Source organism: Globicephala melas, chromosome 1 (assembly GCF_963455315.2).
Source record: "Globicephala melas chromosome 1, mGloMel1.2, whole genome shotgun sequence".
In the NCBI taxonomy this organism is placed as follows: domain Eukaryota; kingdom Metazoa; phylum Chordata; class Mammalia; order Artiodactyla; family Delphinidae; genus Globicephala; species Globicephala melas.
This window is the reverse complement of record NC_083314.1, coordinates 75,695,619-75,713,921: the sequence shown is the minus strand read 5'-3', so window position 1 is coordinate 75,713,921 and position 18,303 is coordinate 75,695,619. Positions and strand designations below refer to the sequence as shown.

The window sequence follows — 18,303 nt, the reverse complement described above, 5'->3', positions numbered from 1 at the left end:
AAGGAAGTTGAAGAGCTGGGATGGATAGGTTATTGCTGACTGATACTTGTATGTTTGGATCTTAACTTTTTTGGTCCAGACTAAACAGAATCTTTGAATAGACCGTTTGAAAATAAGTAAAATAATCACTTTTGAGGCAACCTTATGGAATTAACAAGAATGCTTCTCAGTCCTTACCAGACTTAATGTTCCCGTCATCTCGGCAGATGCCATTCCAACGGGTATATAATGATGCTGAATGAATATTATCACTGGTGTGCTTTACTTCCTCCTGTTTCTGCCGAATCTTCTCCCAGTTTCGGACCAAGAACACATGATGCTTTAATACGAAGTTTCTGTAAGGAAGGAGCTCCTTTATTTATCAATTCAATAAACATTTATTAATGTTTACTCTATGTAAGCCACTGTTACGATGACATAAATGAACACTTATCAGTGAAATCAGCTATTATAAAGAGAATTACATATGGAGAAACATTATTCAGTTTTGAATCTTGATTTATTTCACATAACACAAAACATTTCTCTGTAATATTTATAAATATCTGACAAATACCACCTAAAAGCTGCAATAATTTTGGCAACTAAAGCGGGGTGACTTGAAGGCAGAGCTTTATGGAGTATTTTTACAAATTCTAAAGGAAGTTGCCAAGATGAAGTATAGGCTTAGGATCAGCTATAACAAGGAGAACTGGAGTGGCAGATAAAGGCATAGATATTTAAGATGGATATGCACTGGGCAAACCATGTTAGGTACAGTGCCACCACATAGATCTCTAAAGTTAAATGAGTTATATGTAACTTGATTAACCCTACACAATTTTGATGATTCCATAATTTGATTTTCACCCTAGCACACATATAAACAGATGTGACCTTGAATAAGTCTCAAACTATGTGCCTCAGTAAATGGAGATTAGACTAATTTTATAGTTCCTGTTTTTGGGTGCACATTGAGATCACTTGGGGAGCTTTATAAACTACTGATACCTGGGTTCCACCTCTGAAAATTCTGATGCGAGTGTTTTGGAGTGTGGCCTGGGCATCAGGAGTTTTTTGTTTGTTTGTTTTATTGCGGTACGCGGGCCTCTCACTGTTGTGGCCTCTCCCGTTGTGGAGCACAGGCTCCAGATGCGCAGGCTCAGCGGCCATGGCTCACGGGCCCAGCCGCTCCGTGGCATGTGGGATCCTCCAGGACCGGGGCACAAACCCGTGTCCCCTGCATCAGCAGGCAAACTCTCAACCACTGCGCCACCAGGGAAGCCCCATCAGGAGTTTTAAAAAGCTCCCTAAGCCACTATGGAGCCGAAGTAGAGAACCACTGGACTTCTCTGTTTTACTGAAGTTTAAAATTTCTATGATTCAAAGTGAAATAGAATGAAAGGGGCTAAAATTTAGGAAAGTTGTAAATAAGGATGAACTTTCTAAGATATTGGAGTATATAGTTAGGGAAGATGTAGGAAATGTCCCAACACAATTTGAAAAATAGGACATACATATTTACTTCTCTTCTGACATGGACAAATATTATCTCAATGTAGGGAAAAGCAAAGATGACCATTAAAGATCCTTTTTATTGCTCTGTTAATTTATCAACAAAAAAGGGATTCTTAACCTTTTCTGTGGCATTCATTCCTTTGGCAGTTTGGTGAAGCCCATGTAACCCTCCTCTGAACAATGTTAATTAAAAGTGTTTAAAATTTTAAGTAACTTCAGGGACTTCCCTGGTGGTGCAGTGGTTAAGAATCCGCCTGCCAATGCAGGGGACACGGGGTTGAGCCCTGGTCTGGGAAGATCCCACATGCTGTGGAGCAACTAAGCCTGTGTGCCACAACTACTGAGCCTGTGCTCTAGAGCCCGGGAGCCACAACTACTGAGCCTGTGTGCCACAACTACTGAAGCCCATGCGCCTAGAGCCCATGCACTGCAACAAAGAGTAGCCCCCACTCGCTGCAACCAGAGAAAGCCTGCATGCAGCAACAAAGACCCAACACAACCAAAAATAAATAAATAAATATATAAATAAATACACGAATGTTAAGTAACTTTTAGTATACCGGATTAAAAGGAAACTGAATAAACTGAAATGCAGTTTTCAGAATATTAAACAAAAACCCTGAAATTGTGATATAGAGATGAATCTTAATTTTTAACACATGAAAAGATCTAGTGCTGGGTTTAACAACCATAGTAATTTTAAGATGGAAGTGAATGTAAATGATATTTTGAGATATCTGTAATACCTATAACATGATATGAAAATGTAAATATTGGTGACAAACTCATGGAAACTGCAACTACTATACACACACACACATATACACATCTTTTTCTTTTGCTTAGTCACATTTGAAGGAAATGCTAAATTTCAGTTAGAAATTAGGGAAAAAATACTTTTTCCCCCCACCCAAGTTCACCCCTGAATCCTTGTTTAAAGCCTTCCTGCGCAAAATGTCTCAACTATACAGATGTTTAATAATTTTTAAATTGTCAAGCAAGTCACATAACTTAAAGAGTTTAGGTAAGCAAATCTCCTTTTTACCTCTCCCGATTGGACATTGGCTTCATTTGTAATTGGGGGGTCAATCTTGTTGGAGTGTTGATGTTTTCACTGGGTTCCTCAGAGAGGTGGCCTCTCTAAAAAACAGATGGACCAGATTGCAGGAAAAACAAGATAAATCATAAATCACCTCAAAGAATATTAAAACAACTCTAAAGATGGCACCCTTTGGTATTTCCCTTATTTCAATAATTGCCTCTAAGCAGCTACTTGGGGAAAACCATGAGATTATTATTCACCCTTTTCTTCAGCTTGTGCTTAGACTTCCTCTTCTCTTTTGACCGTCCAGACTTTTTATGTGTGGTCACTGGCTGGCTACTTTTGTTGCTGGTGAGTCCATTCATGCGTTGACTCTTGCCTCCAATGATTCCTCGACATTTTTCAAAGCCGCACTTACACAGTTGCTTTGAAGGGAAAGAGAATAATGCTTTTAGCCTGCAGTCTCATTTAAAAGTTCAAATAGAATGCCTGAGCATCTGGACACCCAACAATAAGTTTGAGTCAAGAAATTTTCATATAGAGGAACATAACTGGTTGAGAATAAAATAAATGGGTTTCTACTGTAGTAGAAAGGAAAGATTAAATTTTGGGAAAACTTCACCAGAAAAAATTAAGAACTGACTGGAGACAAAAGATGATTGAGCAGTCTCTTCCACACAGTTCTGAAAGAATAACTGTGACCTATGTATCCTAGATAAGTGGAGTAAAGAGTGAAAAACTGTCTTCTCCAATGTATTTCTCAGTGGCTACAAATCAGTAACATTCACTGAAGGCCCATGTTATACAGAGTACTGTGACAAAGGTCATAACTCCTTTGAATTTATCATTCTTACCTGTTTTTCAACATTGAAAGAATGAAAGTTGTAATCATAAGTGAGTTCAGTACCAGCTGGCATATCTTTAAGAGCATATAGTCCAATCCGGTATACTCCATTAACAGACCTGTAGAGAAAGGAATGAGTTAAAGGCAGAGATTCATGATACCATGCCCAAACCCCAGAAAAGTTGGTATACTGATTTCAAATTTGTCTTTGTTTCTGTGTCCAATTACTCAAGTCTCCTGGCCAATCACTCCATCTTTAATCTCTCTTTTCTTCTATCTAGCCTATACAATACTGACAGACTAACAGTCCTAAATCAGTTTTCTGGAAAACATGTTTTATGTTGTCAAAGGTCTTAACTTTTCCTGCTTGGTATTCAAAGTCCTTCTAACACATGGCTTTAGTCTACTTACTAAACAAATTAAAATTATTTTCTATGGGCTACCTATAAAAATCTTCTAGTTCCTACTAATCTCCATCTTTCTAACCTATACATGAGGGTCTCTTTTGTTCTATTTTACCTATGTTATTAATGAGCGTTCATGTACTGTTTGTTCTAGATGCTTTATATATAATAACATATTATATATATTATATATATTATATATTAATATAATATATATATTATATTATATATATAACATATTATATATGTTATTATATATAATAACATATAATTACAGCTAACATTTATTGAGTGCTTTTTTTAAATATTCTTTTCCATTATAGTTTATTACAGGATATTGAATATAGTCTCCTGTGCTACACAGTAGGACCTTGTTGTTTATCTATTTTATATATAGCAGTTTTTATCTGCTAATCCCCAAATCCTAATTTATCCCTCCCCCACCCCCTTTTCTCTTTGGAAACCATAAGTTTTTCTATCTCTGTGAGTCTGTTTCTGTTTTGTAAATAAGTTCATTTGTACATTTTAGATTCCACATATAAGTGATATCATATGGTATGTCTTTCTCTTTCTGACTTACTTCACTTAGTATGATAATCTCTAGGACCATCCATGTTGCTGCAAATGGCATTATTTCATTCTTTTTATGTCTGAGTAGTGTATATATATACACCACATATTCTTTATCCATTCATCTCTTGATGGACACTTAGGTGGCTTCCATGTCTTGGCTACTATAAATAATGCTGTTATGAACATTATGGTGCATGCATCTTTGAATTAGTGTTTTTTTCCAGATATACGCCCAGGAGTGGGATTGCCAGATCATACCTAGTTTTTTAAGGAACCTCCATACCGTTTTCCACAGTGGCTGCATCAATTTACATTCCTACCAACAGTGTAAGAGGGTTCCCCTTTCGCCACACCCTGTCCGGCATTTGTTATTGGTAGACTTTTTAATGATGGCCATTCTGACCGGTGTGAGGTGATACCTTGTTGTAGTTTTGATTTGCATTTCTCGAATAATTAGCAATATTGAGCATCTTTTCATATGCCTATTGGCCATCTGTATGTCTTCTTTGGAGAAATGTCTATTTAGGTCTTCTGCCCATTTTTTGATTGGGTTGTTTGTTTTTTTGTTACTGAGTTGTATGAGCTGCGTATATATTTTGGAAACGAAGCCCTTGTTGGTTGCATCATTTGCAAATATTTTCTCCCAACCTGTAGTTCGTCTTTTCATTTTGTTTATTGCTTCCTTTGCTGTGCAAAAGCTTATAAGTCTGATTAGGTCCCATTTGTTTATTTTTGCTTTTATTTCTATTGCCTTGAGAGACTGACCTAAGAAAACATTGCTGCAATTTATGCAGAGGATGTTTTGCCCACATTCTCTTTGAGGAGTTTTACAGTGTCATGTCTTATATTTGTCTTTCAGAGTGCTTGTTATATTAGTTATAACTTACTTAGTCCTCCTAACAACTATATTTAAAAAGGTAGTGTTATAACCCCCATTTTCTAAATGAAGAAGCTGATGAACAGTGAATGTAAGAAATTTGCCCAAAGTCACACAGCTAACAACTGGGGGAATCAAGTTTCAAATTAAGGCAGGCTGGCTTCAAAGTCTTAACCACTGTGCCACAATCATAACAGGTTATCTCCTTAATTCTCAGAACAACCTTATGAGATAGGTATTATAATCCCTATTTATACATGAGGTATTTGTGTATTACAGAGTTTGTTCACAGTCACATAGCAATTAAGTTGCATTAAAAATCAGGGGATTAAGGACTTCCCTGGTGGCGCAGTGGTTGAGAATCTGCCTGCCAATTCGGGGACACGGGTTCAAGCCCTGGTCCAGGAAGACCTCACATGCTGCGGAGCAACTAAGCCTGTGCGCCACAACTACTGAGCCTCTGCTCTAGAGCCCGTGAGCCACAACTACTGAAGCCCACGCACCTAGAGCCTGTGCTCCGCCACAAGAGAAGCCACTGCAATGAGAAGCCTGCACACCTCAACGAAGAGTAGCCCCCACTCACCGCAACTAGAGAAAGCCTGCGCGCAGCAACAAAGACCCAACACAGCCAAAAAAAAAAAAAAAAGGAAAAGATATATATACCCCTATGTTCATAGCAGCACTATTAACAATGGCCAAGACATGGAAACAACCTAAATGTCCACTGACAAGATGAATGGATAAAGAAGATGTGGTATATATATGCAATGGAACACTACTCAGCCATAAAAAAGAATGAAATAATGCTATTTGCAGCAACGTGGATACAACTAGAGATTATCATACTAAGTGAAGTAAGTCAGAAAGACAAATACCATATGATATCACTTATACATGGAATTTAAAATATGACACAAATGAACCTATCTAAGAAACAGAGTCAGAGACACAGAGAATAGACTGATGGTTGCCAAGGGGTAAAGGAGTGGAAGAGGGCTGGATTGGGAGTTTGGGATTAGGAGATGCAAACTGGTATATATAGAATGGATAAACAATGAGGTCCTACTGTACAGCACAGGGAACTATATTCAATACCCTGTCATAAACCATAACAAAAGAATATGAAAAAGAATGTATATATATGTATAACTGAGTCACTTTGCTGTACAGCAGTGTACAGGTAATTCAACTATCCTTCAATAAAAAATCAATAAAAAAATATTCTTCCATTTTTCCATCTAGAAAGGTGATTGTTTCAATGGTGATATTCAGGTCTAAGATTCATCTTAGATTAATTTGTGTGTGTGGACTGATGTAGGAGCCTACTGACTCAGCACCACTTATTAAAAAACCATCCTTTCCTCATTAAAAAAAAAATTTATTTATTTATTTGGCTGTGTTGGGTCTTAGTTGCAGCAGGTGGGATCTTCGTTGTGGCATGTGGGAACTTTCATTGCAGCACGCGGGCTTCTCTCTAGTTGTGGCACATGGGCTCCAGAGTGTGCGGGCTCAGTAGTTGTGGCACACTGGCTCAGTAATTGCAGCATGTGGGCTCTCTAGTTGTGGCGCATAGGCTCCCGAGTGCACGGGCTCGGCAGCTGTGGTACGTGGGCTTAGGTGCCCTTGCAGCATGCGGGATCTTAGTTCCCCGACCAGGGATTGAACCCATGTCCCCTGCATTGGAAGGCGGGTTCTTAACACTGAACCACCAGGGAAGTCCCCATCCTTTCCTCATTGATCCACAGTGAAACCTTAGTCATAAAATCAGGGGACATTACATTTATGGGTCTTTGCCCAGACTCTCTATTCTATTCCATTCGTCTATTAATCTAGCCCAAGCAAATACGTACTGTTTTAATTAGCGTATCTTTACAGTAAGTCTTGAAATTGGTAGTTTAAGTCCTTAAATTTTGTTCTTCAGGATTATCTTACCTTTTTTAGGTCTTTTGCAATTACATATATGTTTCAGAATCAGCCAGTCAATTTCCATAAAAATTGGATTTTGATTGGATTTGAATTTTTAGATCAAGTTGGTAAGATCTGACATCTCAAAAATATTGAGATTTCTAACCCATCAATATGGCATATTTCTCCATTAATTGTCCTTTTCCCCAATGATGTTTGGTGGTTTTCAGTATAGAGGTCTACAAACTTTCATTAAATCTATTCCTAGGTGACTAATGTTTCATGAAGTGAAACAGAGGTGGTGATAGTGGACACCGTTATAGAAAGTTGTTCATATTATTCTATTTTCTTTAACTATGTTAAAACACATGTAACAAAGTTTATAATCTTAACCATTTAAAACTGTACAGTTTAATGGTATTAAGAACATCCACATTGGACTTCCCCGGTGGGCCAGTGGTCAAGATTCCGCGCTTCCATTGCAGGGGGTGTGCGTTCAATGCCAGGTCGGGAAACTAAGATCCCACATGCCACGTGTGGTATGGCCAAAAAAAAAAAAAAAAAGAGAGAACATCTACATTGTTGTGTAGTTATCACCACCATACAATCCCATAACTCTTTTCATCTTGTAAAACTGAAACTCTATACCTATTAAACAATAACTCCCAACCCCTCTTCCCTTCAGCCCCGTACAACCACCATTCTACTGTCTCTATGATTTTGACTACTCGTAAGTATCTCATATAAGTGGAATCATACAGTAGTATGTTTCATTTTGTGCCTGGATTATTTCACTTAGCATAATGTCCTCAAGGTTCATCCATGTTGTAGCACACTGCAAAACTTCCTTTTAAAGGGTGAATAATAATTCCATTGTATGTAAAAACCACATTTTCCTTAGTCCTTCATCTATTACGGACACCTGGGTTGCCTCCATATTTTAGCTACCATGAATAATGTTAATAAAATATGGGGGTGCAGAGACTACCCTGGTAGTCCAGTGGGTAAGACTCTGCACTCCCAATGCAGGGGGTGCAGGTTCAATCACTGGTCAGGGAACTAGATCCCACATGCATGCTGCAACTAAGATCCCGCATGCTGCAACTAAATATGCCACAACGAAGATCCCACATGCTGCAACTAAGACCCGGTGTAGCCTAAATAAATGAATGAATGAATAAATAAATAAATATTTCTTTTTAAAAAAGGAGTTCCCTGGTGGTCCAGTGGTTGAGAATCTGCCTTCCAATGCAGGGGATGCAGGTTTGATCCCTGGTCAGCAGCCTAAATAAACAAACAAACAAACAAATAAATAAATAAATATTTTTTTTAAAAAAGGAGTTCCCTGGTGGTCCAGTGGTTGAGAATCTGCCTTCCAATGCAGGGGACGCAGGTATGATCCCTGGTCAGGGAACTAAGATCCCCACATGTCACAGGGCAACTAAGCCCATGCGCCACAGTGAAGAGCCTGCGTGCTGCAACTACAGAGCCACACACTCTGGAGCCCGCGTGCCGCAACTAGAGAGAAGCTTGTGCGCCACAATGAAGAGCCCGCGTGCCGCAACAAAAGATCCCATGTGCTGCAACTAAGACTGACGCAGCCAAAAATAAATAAAAATTAAAATATGGGGATGCAAATATCTCTTTGAGAACCTACGTTCAATTCTTTTGGGTATATACTCAGAAGCTGAATTGCTGGATCATAGGGTAATTTTATTTTTAACTTTTTGAGGAACCTCCTTACCCTTTTCCACTGTGGCTATACCATTTTTAGATTCTCAAGAGAGCACAAGGGTTCCTCTTTCTCCACATCTTCGTCAGCACTTATTGTTTTCTGTTATTTTCACAGTAGCCATTCTGAGGGTGTGAAGTGGTATCTCATAGTTTTGATTTGCATTTCCTTAATGATTAGTGATGTTGAGCATCTTTTTATTTGCTTATTGGCCATTTGTACAATCTTTGGAGAAATGTATATTCAAGCCCTTTGGCCATTCTGAATTGGGCTGTCTTTTTGTTGTTGAGTTTCAGGGTTCTCTATATATTCTGGATATTAATACCTTATAAGATAAATGACTTGCAAATATTTTCTCCCATTCTGTGGGTTGCCTTTTTACTCTGGGAATAGTGTCTTCTTTTTTTAAAAAATAAATTTATTTATTTATTTATTTATGGCTGTGTTGGGTCTTCGTTGTTGCGTGTGGGCTTTTCTCTAGTTGGGGTGAGCGGGAGCTACTCTTCATTGTGGTGCGTGGGCTTCTCATTGCGGTGGCTTCTCTTGTTGCAGAGCATGGGCTCTAGGCACACGGGCTTCAGTAGTTGTGGCACACGGCCTCAGTAGTTGTGGCTTGTGGGCACCAGAGCTCAGGCTCAGTAGTTGTGGCGCACGGGCTTAGCTGCTCTGTGGCATGTGGGATCTTCCCGGACCAGGGTTCAAACCTCTGTCTCCTGCACTGGCAGGCGGATTCTTAACCACTGCGCCGCCAGGGAAGCCCGGAATAGTGTCTTTTAAAATTTTTTATGAAGTACACTTTGTCTATTTTTTCTTTGGTTACCTGTGCCTTTGGTGTCATATCCAAGAAATTATTGCCAAGTCCACTGCTGTGAAACTTTTGTTCTATGTTTTCTTCTTCAACTTTTATTGGTTTAGGTCTTACATTTAGGTCCTTGACTGGTTTGAATTAATTTTTGTATACGGTGTTTGGTAAGGGACCAACTTCATACTTTTGCATGTGGATATTCAGTTTTCCTAGCACCATTTGCTGAAAAGACTATATCGCTTTTCCACTGAATGGTGTTGGCACAGTTGTAAAAAAAATCATTTGACCAAATATGTGAAGGTTTATTTCAAGGTTCTCTACTCTATTTCATGGGTCTATGTGCCTGTCTTTATGCCTATACCATACTGCTTTGATTACTATAACTTTGTAGTAAGTTTTGAAATAAAAAAGTGTGAGTCCTCCAGTTTTGTTCTTTTTTAGGATTGTTTTGGTTATTTGGGGGGGGGTCCCTTGAGATTCTATATGAATTATAAGATGGGTTTTCTATTTCTGAAAAAAAAAGAGAAGTCTTTGGGATTTTGATAGGGATTGCATTGAATCTGTAGGTCACTTTGGGCAATACTGACATTTTAGCAATATTAAATCTTCTAATGAACATGGGATGTGTTACCATTCATTTATATCTTTAATTTCTTTTAGCAATGTTTTATAGCTTTCATTGTACAATTCTTTCACCTCATTGATTAAGTTAATTTCTAAGTACTTCATTCTTTTTCATGATACTGCAAATGGAAATGGTTTTGTAATTTCCTTTTCAGATTTCCCACTGTATATAGAAACGCAGCTGCAAGAGACCGTACAATATACAAATAGAGAAAATTTTATTCTTCTTTTCCAAGTTGGATGCCTTTTATATTCTCTTTCTTGTCTAATTTTTCTGGCTAGAATTTCCAATATTACTTTGAATAGAAGTGAAGAAAGTGGGCATCCTTGTCTTGTCCCTGATCATAGAGGAAAAGCTTTCAGTCTTTCACCATTGAGTATCATGTTTGCTGTGGGTTTTCATATATGGCTTTTATTATGTTCACGTAGTCCTTCTATTCCTATTTTGAGTACTTAAAAAAAAATTATTTATTTTTGGCTGTGTTGGGTCTTTGTTGCTGTGCGTGGGCTTTCTCTAGTTGCAGTGAATGGGGGTTACTCTTCGTTGAGGCGTGTGGGCTTCTCATTGCGGTGGCTTCTCTTGGTGTGAAGCACGAGCTCTAGGCACGTGGGCTTCGGTAGTTGTGGCGCGTGGGCTCTAGAGCGCAGGCTCAGTAGTTGTGGCACACGCACTTAGTTGCTCTGTGGCATGTGCAATCTTCCTGGACCAGGGCTCGATCCTGTGTCCCCTGAACTGGCAGGTGGATTCTTAACCACTGTGCCACCAGGGAAGCCCTTGTTGAGTACATTTATCATAAAAGGGTGTTAAACTTTGTCAAATGCTTTTTCTGCATCAACTGAGATGATCATGTGATTTCTTTTCCCCTTCATTTTATTGATGTAGTGTATCACACTGATCAATTTTCATATGCTGAACCATCTTTGCCTTTCAGGATTAAATCCCACCTGGTCATTGTGCATAATCCTTTTAATATGCTGTTGAATTCTGTTTGCTAGTATTTTGTAGAGGACTTTTGCATGAATGTTCATAAGAGGTATTGGTATCTAGTTTTCTTGTAGGGTCTTCACCAAGCTTTGGTATCAGGGTTATGCTGGCTTCATACAGTGAGTAAGGAGGTGTTTCCTTCTCTTCAATTTTTTGGAAAAGTTTGAGATGGGTTGGTATTAATTTGGTAGAATTCACCAGTAAAACCATCAAGTCAAGGGCTTTTCTTTGTTGGGAGATTTCTGATTACTGATTCAATATCCTTACTAGTTACAGGTCTATTCAGATTTTTTATTTCTTCATGATTTAGTCTTAGTAGGTTTTGTGTGTCTAGAAATTTGTCCATTCCAACAAGATTATCCAATTTTTTGGTGTACATCTGTTCACAGTACTCTCATAATCTTTTTCATTTCTGCAGAATTGGTAGTAATGTCCCCACTTTCATTTCATTTGTCTTTTAAACATTATTTATTTGGCTGCTCTGTGTCTTAGTTGCAGCACGTGGGATCTTTCAGTTGCAGCATGCGGGATCCAGTTCCCTGACCAGGGATAGAACCCAGGCCCTCTGCACTGGGAGCACGGAGTCTTACCCATGGCACCACCAGGGAAGTCCCTCATCTCATTTCTGAGTTTAGTAATTTGGGTGCCTTTTTCTTTGTCCATCTAGTTTAAAAAAAAATTATTTTCTTTCTTATTTATTTTTTTTGTTGAGTTGGGTCTTAGTTGCAGCACACATGGTCTTCGTTGTGGCACATAGGAGCTTAGTTCCCCAACCTGCAACTTCTGGATTGGAAGGTGGATTCTTTTCTTTTTTAATTAATTTATTTTTTGCTGCGTTGGGTCTTCGTTGCTGTGCGTGGGCTTTCTCTAGTCGCGGCGAACGGCGGCTACTCTTCGTTGCAGTGCACGGGCTTCAGTAGTTGTGCCTTGCGGGCTCTCGAGCACAGGCTCAGTAGTTGTGGTGCATGGGCTTAGCTGCTCCATGGCATGTGGGATCTTCCCAGACCAGGGCTCAAACCCATGTCCCCTGCATTGGCAGGCGGATTCTTAACCACTGCACCACCAGGGAAGTCCCAAGATTTGTTGACTATGCTTATCTTTTTGAAGAACCAACTTTTGGTTTCATTGATTTTCTCTATTGTTTTTCTATTCTCTATTTCATTTATCTCTGCTCTATATTATTTCCTTCCTTTTGTTAACTTCAGGTGTAGTTTGTTCTTTTTCTAGGTCATTAAGTTGTAAAGTTAGGTTGCTGATTTGAGCTCTTTCTTGATTTTTAATGTAAGCATTTATACCTATAAACTTCCTACTTAGCACTGTTCCTGCTGCATTCTATAAGTTTTGGTATGTTGTGTTATCATTTTCATTCATATCTAAGTATTTTCTAATTTCCTTTGTGATTTCTTTTCTGACCAACTGGTTTTGTAAAATTTCCAATTTCCTTTATGTTACTGATTTCCAACTTCATCCATTGTGGACAGAAAAGATACTTTCTATGATATCTGGCTTTTAAAATCTATTGAGACTTAATTTGTGCCTAACATATAGTCTACCCTGGAAAATGTCCCACGTGCACTTGAGAAGAATATAAATGCTGTTGTTGTTGGGTGGAGTAGTCTGTAATATCTTTTAGATCTAGTTGGTTTATTGTGCTAAGTCCTCTGTTCCTTATCATCTTTCTGTTTGTTGTATTCACTACTGAGTGGGGTATTGAAGTCTCCAATTGTTATCGCAGAATTGTTTATTTCTCCCTTCAATTCTGTCAGTTTTTGCTACATATATTTTGAGGTTCTGTCATTATGTGTGTAAATGCTTACAGTTTTTGTATCTTCTTGTGGAACCTTTCTAAAAAACACATGTCCTTCTTTGTCTCTTGTAACCTTTTTGGGTTTAAAGTCTATTTTAGCCATTCGTGCTCTCTTTTGGTTACTATTTACATGAAATATCTTTTCCCATACTTTCACTTTCAACCTGTTTGTGTCTTTGGATGTCAATTGAATCTCTTATACACAGTATATAGTTGGATCATGTGTTTTTACTCTATTCTGCCAATCTATTTTAAAAATTGAGGTGTAATCGAGATAAAATATTATAATAGTTTCAGGTACAACATAATGATTCATTATATGTATATATTGCAAAATGATCACCACAATGAGTCTAGTTAACATCTATCACCACACATGGTATCAAATTATTTTCTTGTGATGAGCTCTTTAAGATTCACTCTCTTGGGCTTCCCTGGTGGTGCAGTGGTTAAGAATCCACCTGCCAATGCAGGGGACACGGGTTCGAGCCCTGGTCTGGGAAGATCCCACATGCCGTGGAGCAACAAAGCCCGTGTGCCACAACTACTGAGCCTGCGCTCTAGAGCCCGCGGGCCACAACTACTGAAGCCCACATGCCTAGAGCCCGTGCTCCACAACAAGAGAAGCCACTGCAATGAGAAGCCCACACACCACAACGAAGAGTAGCCCTTGCTCGCCGCAACCAGAGAAAAGACCGCGTGCAGCAACGAAGACCCAACGCAGCCAAAAATAAAATAAATAAAATAAAATAAATTTATATATATATATAAAAGATTCTCTCTCTTAGCAAGTTTCAACTATACAATGTATTAAGTATAGCCACCATGCTGCACATTACATCCTCATGTCTTATTTTATTTGGACCACCTTCACCCATTTTTCCAAGCCTCCAAACCCTTAACTCTGGCAACCACCAATTTGTATCTAACAGTTGTTGTTTGTTTTTTAAAGATTCTGCACATGAGTGAGGTCATGTGGTACTAGTCTTCCTGTCTGATTTCTCATTTAGCATAATGCCCTCAAGGCCCATTCATGTTGTTGCAAATGGCAGTATTTCCTTCATTTTTATGGCTGAATAATATTCCATTGTAGATATACACGTTTTCTTTATCCATTCATCCACACTGATGGATACTTAGGTTGTTTCCATGTCTTAGCTACTGTAAATAATCATGCAATGAACATGGGAGTACAGATATCTTTTTGAGTTAGTGTTTTCACTTCCTTCAGATAAATACCCAGAAATGGAATCGCTGGACTGTATGGCAGTTCTATTTTTAAATTTCCGAGGAACCTCCAGTTTTTTATAGTGGTTGCACCAATTTACATTCCCACCAACAGTGCACAAGGGTTTCCTTTTTTTCACTTCCTAACACTTCCTACTTCTTGTCTGTTTGATAACAGCCATTCTATGAGGTGCATTTGACCTGCATTTTCCTGATGATTAGTGACATTAAGCACCTTTTTTATGTACCTGTTAGCCACCTGCATGTCTTCTTTAAAAAGATATATATTCAGGAACCTTCTTGATGGCCCAGTGGCTAAGACTCCGCATTCCCAATGCAGGGGGCCAAAGTTCGATTCCTGGTCAGGGAACTAGATCCCACATGCTGCAAGTAAGAGTTTGCCTGCTGCAACTAAAGATCCCGCCTGCTGCAACTAAGACCTGGTGTACCCAAATAAATAAATATTGAATAAAAAAAGATGTATATTCAGATTCTCTGCCTATATTTAATTGGATTTTTTTTTGCAACTGACTTGTTTGATTTCCTTATATACTTTGAAGATTAACCCCTTATCAGATTTGCAAATATTTTCTCCCATTCTATAGGTTGTCTTTTCATTTTGTTTAGGGTTTTCAGTGCTGTATAGGAACATTTTAGTTTGACTAGTCTCACTTGTTCATTTCTGCTTTTAGTGCCTTCCTCCTGGTGTTAAAACCAAAAAAATATCATTGCCATGACTGATGTCAAGGAGCTTACCCTCTGTTTTCTTCTAGGAGTTTTATGGTTTTAGGTCTTACATTCAAGTCTTTAAGTTGATTTCTGTGTATGTTGAAAGATAGTGGTTTAGTTTCATTCTTTTGCATGTGGCTATCCAGTTTACCCACACCCTTTATTGAAGAGACTGCCCTTTCCCCGTTGTATATTCTTGGCTCCTCTATAATAAATTGGCCATACATGCATGGGTTTATTTCTGGGCTCTCTATTCTGTTCCATTCATCTATGAATCTGTTTTTCTGCCAATATCATACTGTTTAGATTACTACAGCTTTGTAATACAGTTTGAAATCAGGAGTGTGATGCCTTCAACTTTGCTCTTCTTTCTCAAGACTGCTTTGACTATTCGAGGTCTTTTGTGGTTCCACAAAAAGTTTAGGATTATTTGTTCTATTTCTGTGAAAAATGCCATTGGAATTTAATTTTTATTGCACTTAATTTGTAGGATGCTTTGGGTAGTATGGACATTTAAACAATATTAACTCTTCAAATCCATGAGCACAGAATATCTTTTCATTTATTTGTGACTTCTCTAAGTTCTCTCATCAGTATCTTACAGTTGTCAGTGTACAAGTCTTTCACCTCCTTGGTTAAATTTATTCCTAGGTATTTTATTCTTTTTGATACTATTGCATACAGGATTTTAAAAAAATTTTGATAGTTATTAGCGTATGGAAATGCAATTGATTTTTTTAAAAATAAGTATTTTATTAACTATTCATTTATTTATATTTTTATTTATTTAATTTGCCTGCACTGGGTCTTAGTTGAGGCATGCGGGATCTTTAGTTGCGGCATGAGGGATTGTTAGTCACAGCATGTGAACTCAGTTGCGGCATGTAGGGTCTAGTTCCCCGACCAGGGACTGAACCCAGGCCGCCTGCATTGGGAACATGGAGTCTTACCCACTGGACCACCAGGGGAGTCCCCGCAACTAATTTTTATGTTTGATTTTGTCTCCTGCAACTTTACTGAATTCATTTATCAGTTTCAAAAGTTTTTTGGTGGAGTCTTTAGCATTTTCTATATATAATATTATTTCATCCGCAAATAGAGACAGTTTTACTTCTTCTTTTTCAACTGGATGACTTTTATTTTTTCTTGCCTAACTGCTCTAGGTAGGACTTGCAGTATTATGTTGACTACAGGTGGTCGTAGTGGGCATCGTTGTTTTCTTCTTGATCTTAAAGGAAAAGCTTTCAAACTTCCACCTGTTGGCTCATCACATATGGCCTTGATTATGTTGAGGTACATTCCTTTACCCACTTTGCTGAGAGCTTTTATTATAAATGATGTTGAATTCCATTCACTTCTGGAGAGTTTTATCTACTTGCCTATTGATAAGGAGGGAGTTACCTCTGTCATTGTGCAATTTGTTTTCAATATGCCCTATAGCTTTTTGTCCCTCACTGCCTGAATTCCTGTTTTCTATAGTATTTAATTTTTTGGAGTGAAATGTTTAAATTCCTTCTTAATTTCCTCTTGTACATGTCTGTAGCTACTGCATTTGTGGTTATCATGAGGATTACACTGAACATCCTGAAGTTATAACACTATAATTTTATTTACAGCAGCTTAACTTCAATTAACATATAAAAACTCTGCTCCTTTACAGCTCTTTCTACTCCTTTCAGTATCACAAAATTACACCTTTATAATTGTGTGCACAAAAAATAAACTAATAATTCCTTTAAATGCATTAGTCTCCTAAATTATGTAGAAAACAAAAAGTACAGTTACAAACCACTGTAACAAAATTCTAGCTTTTATAATTGCCCATGTATTTACCTTTATTAAGATTTTTTATTTATCCATATGGCATGAAGTACTGTCTAGGGTCCTTTCATTTCAACTTGCAGGAGACCCTTGAGCATTTTTGCAGGGTAGGTCTAGTACTCACAAATTCCCTCATCTTTTGTTTATTTGGGAATGTTTTGATTTCTTCCTCACTTTTGAAGGACAGTTTTGCCACACACAGGAATCATTTTAGCATGTTGCATACACTGGCCCACTGTCTTCTGGCCTCCAAAATTTCTGATAAGGAATCTGCAAACTTTCTTATTGAGGATCTACTGTATGTGATGATTTGCTTGTCTCGTGCTGCTTCCAAGATTTTCTCTGTCTTTTGAAAGTCTGATTATAACGTGTCTTGGTATGTGTCTCTTTGAGTTCATCTTACTTGGAGTTTGGGAAGCTTCCTGGATTTTATTTTTTTCCCCCTGGATATTTATATTCACATCTTTCATGAAATTTGGTAAATTTTCAACCATTATTTCTTTAAATATTCTCTCTGCCTCTTTGTATCTGTCTTCTCCGTCTGGAACATCCACAATGCATATGGTTGTTCTGCTTGATGGTGTCCCACGGGTCACTTAGGGCTCTCTTTTCTTCAATCTTTTTCTTATTCTTCAGGCTTGATAATTTACATTGTCCTCATCTTCAAGTTCACTGTTTCTTTCTTCTGCCTGCTCAAACCTGCCTTTGAATCCATCTAGTGAGTTTTTCATTTCAATTACTGTACTTTTCAGCTCCAGAATTCCTTTTTGGTTTCTTTTTAGGCTTTCTATCTCTTTACTGATATTTCCATTTTGTTCCAACATCATTTTCATGACTTTCTCATGAAAGAAAGTTTTTTTCATGACAATTTCCTTTAGCTCTTTGAGCATGATTAGGGCAGCTTTTTAAAAGTCTTTGTCTAATGTATCTGCCATTAAGTCCATTTTAGGTTCAGATTCTACTGAATTACTTTTTTGCTTTGAATGGACAATACTTTCTTGTGTCTTTGTATTCCTTGTGATTTTTTTTTTTTGAACACTGGACATTTGAGTTGAATAATGTGGTAACTCTGGAAATTAAAGATTCTCCATCCAGTTTGCTGTTTTTTGTTATTTTGATTGCTGTAGGCTGTCTCTGTGCCAAGGATCAGCCTCAGGTGTAAACTTAGTGTCTTATGTCTTTTCCAATCCTTTCGTTGGATATGGGCAGTCACTGTCTATTTCCCCTCATACATGCAGTTGTTTTTGAACGTCTTAGTCTTTAATTTCTGTCCCAAAAGGGGAAAAGCAAAAAATGAAGGTGGCGAAAAGAGGGCACCCTTAAAATCTCCTGGGAGTCACTTTAGCTGGAGGGAGAGGGACTTGCAACAATGGTGGAGGTACACAGTGGCTGCCTGCTTCTTTGCACCTCTGTGATCAGAAGAAGCAATCA

At 38.1% G+C, this 18,303-nt stretch overlaps 1 protein-coding gene across 2 annotated transcripts in view; it reads right to left on the bottom strand.

The window, feature by feature from the left end:
- Positions 1 to 18,303, bottom strand: part of ASH1L (ASH1 like histone lysine methyltransferase) — a 204,352-nt gene that overhangs the window by 17,710 nt on the left and 168,339 nt on the right. For both annotated transcript variants that reach the window (XM_030842181.2, XM_060298439.2), the window contains 4 exons: positions 3,394 to 3,502; positions 2,800 to 2,964; positions 2,543 to 2,637; positions 178 to 335 (listed from right to left, as the gene is read on the bottom strand). In XM_030842181.2, coding sequence (XP_030698041.1) covers positions 178 to 335; positions 2,543 to 2,637; positions 2,800 to 2,964; positions 3,394 to 3,502 — 527 coding nt within the window. The remainder of the gene's footprint in view (positions 1 to 177; positions 336 to 2,542; positions 2,638 to 2,799; positions 2,965 to 3,393; positions 3,503 to 18,303) is intronic.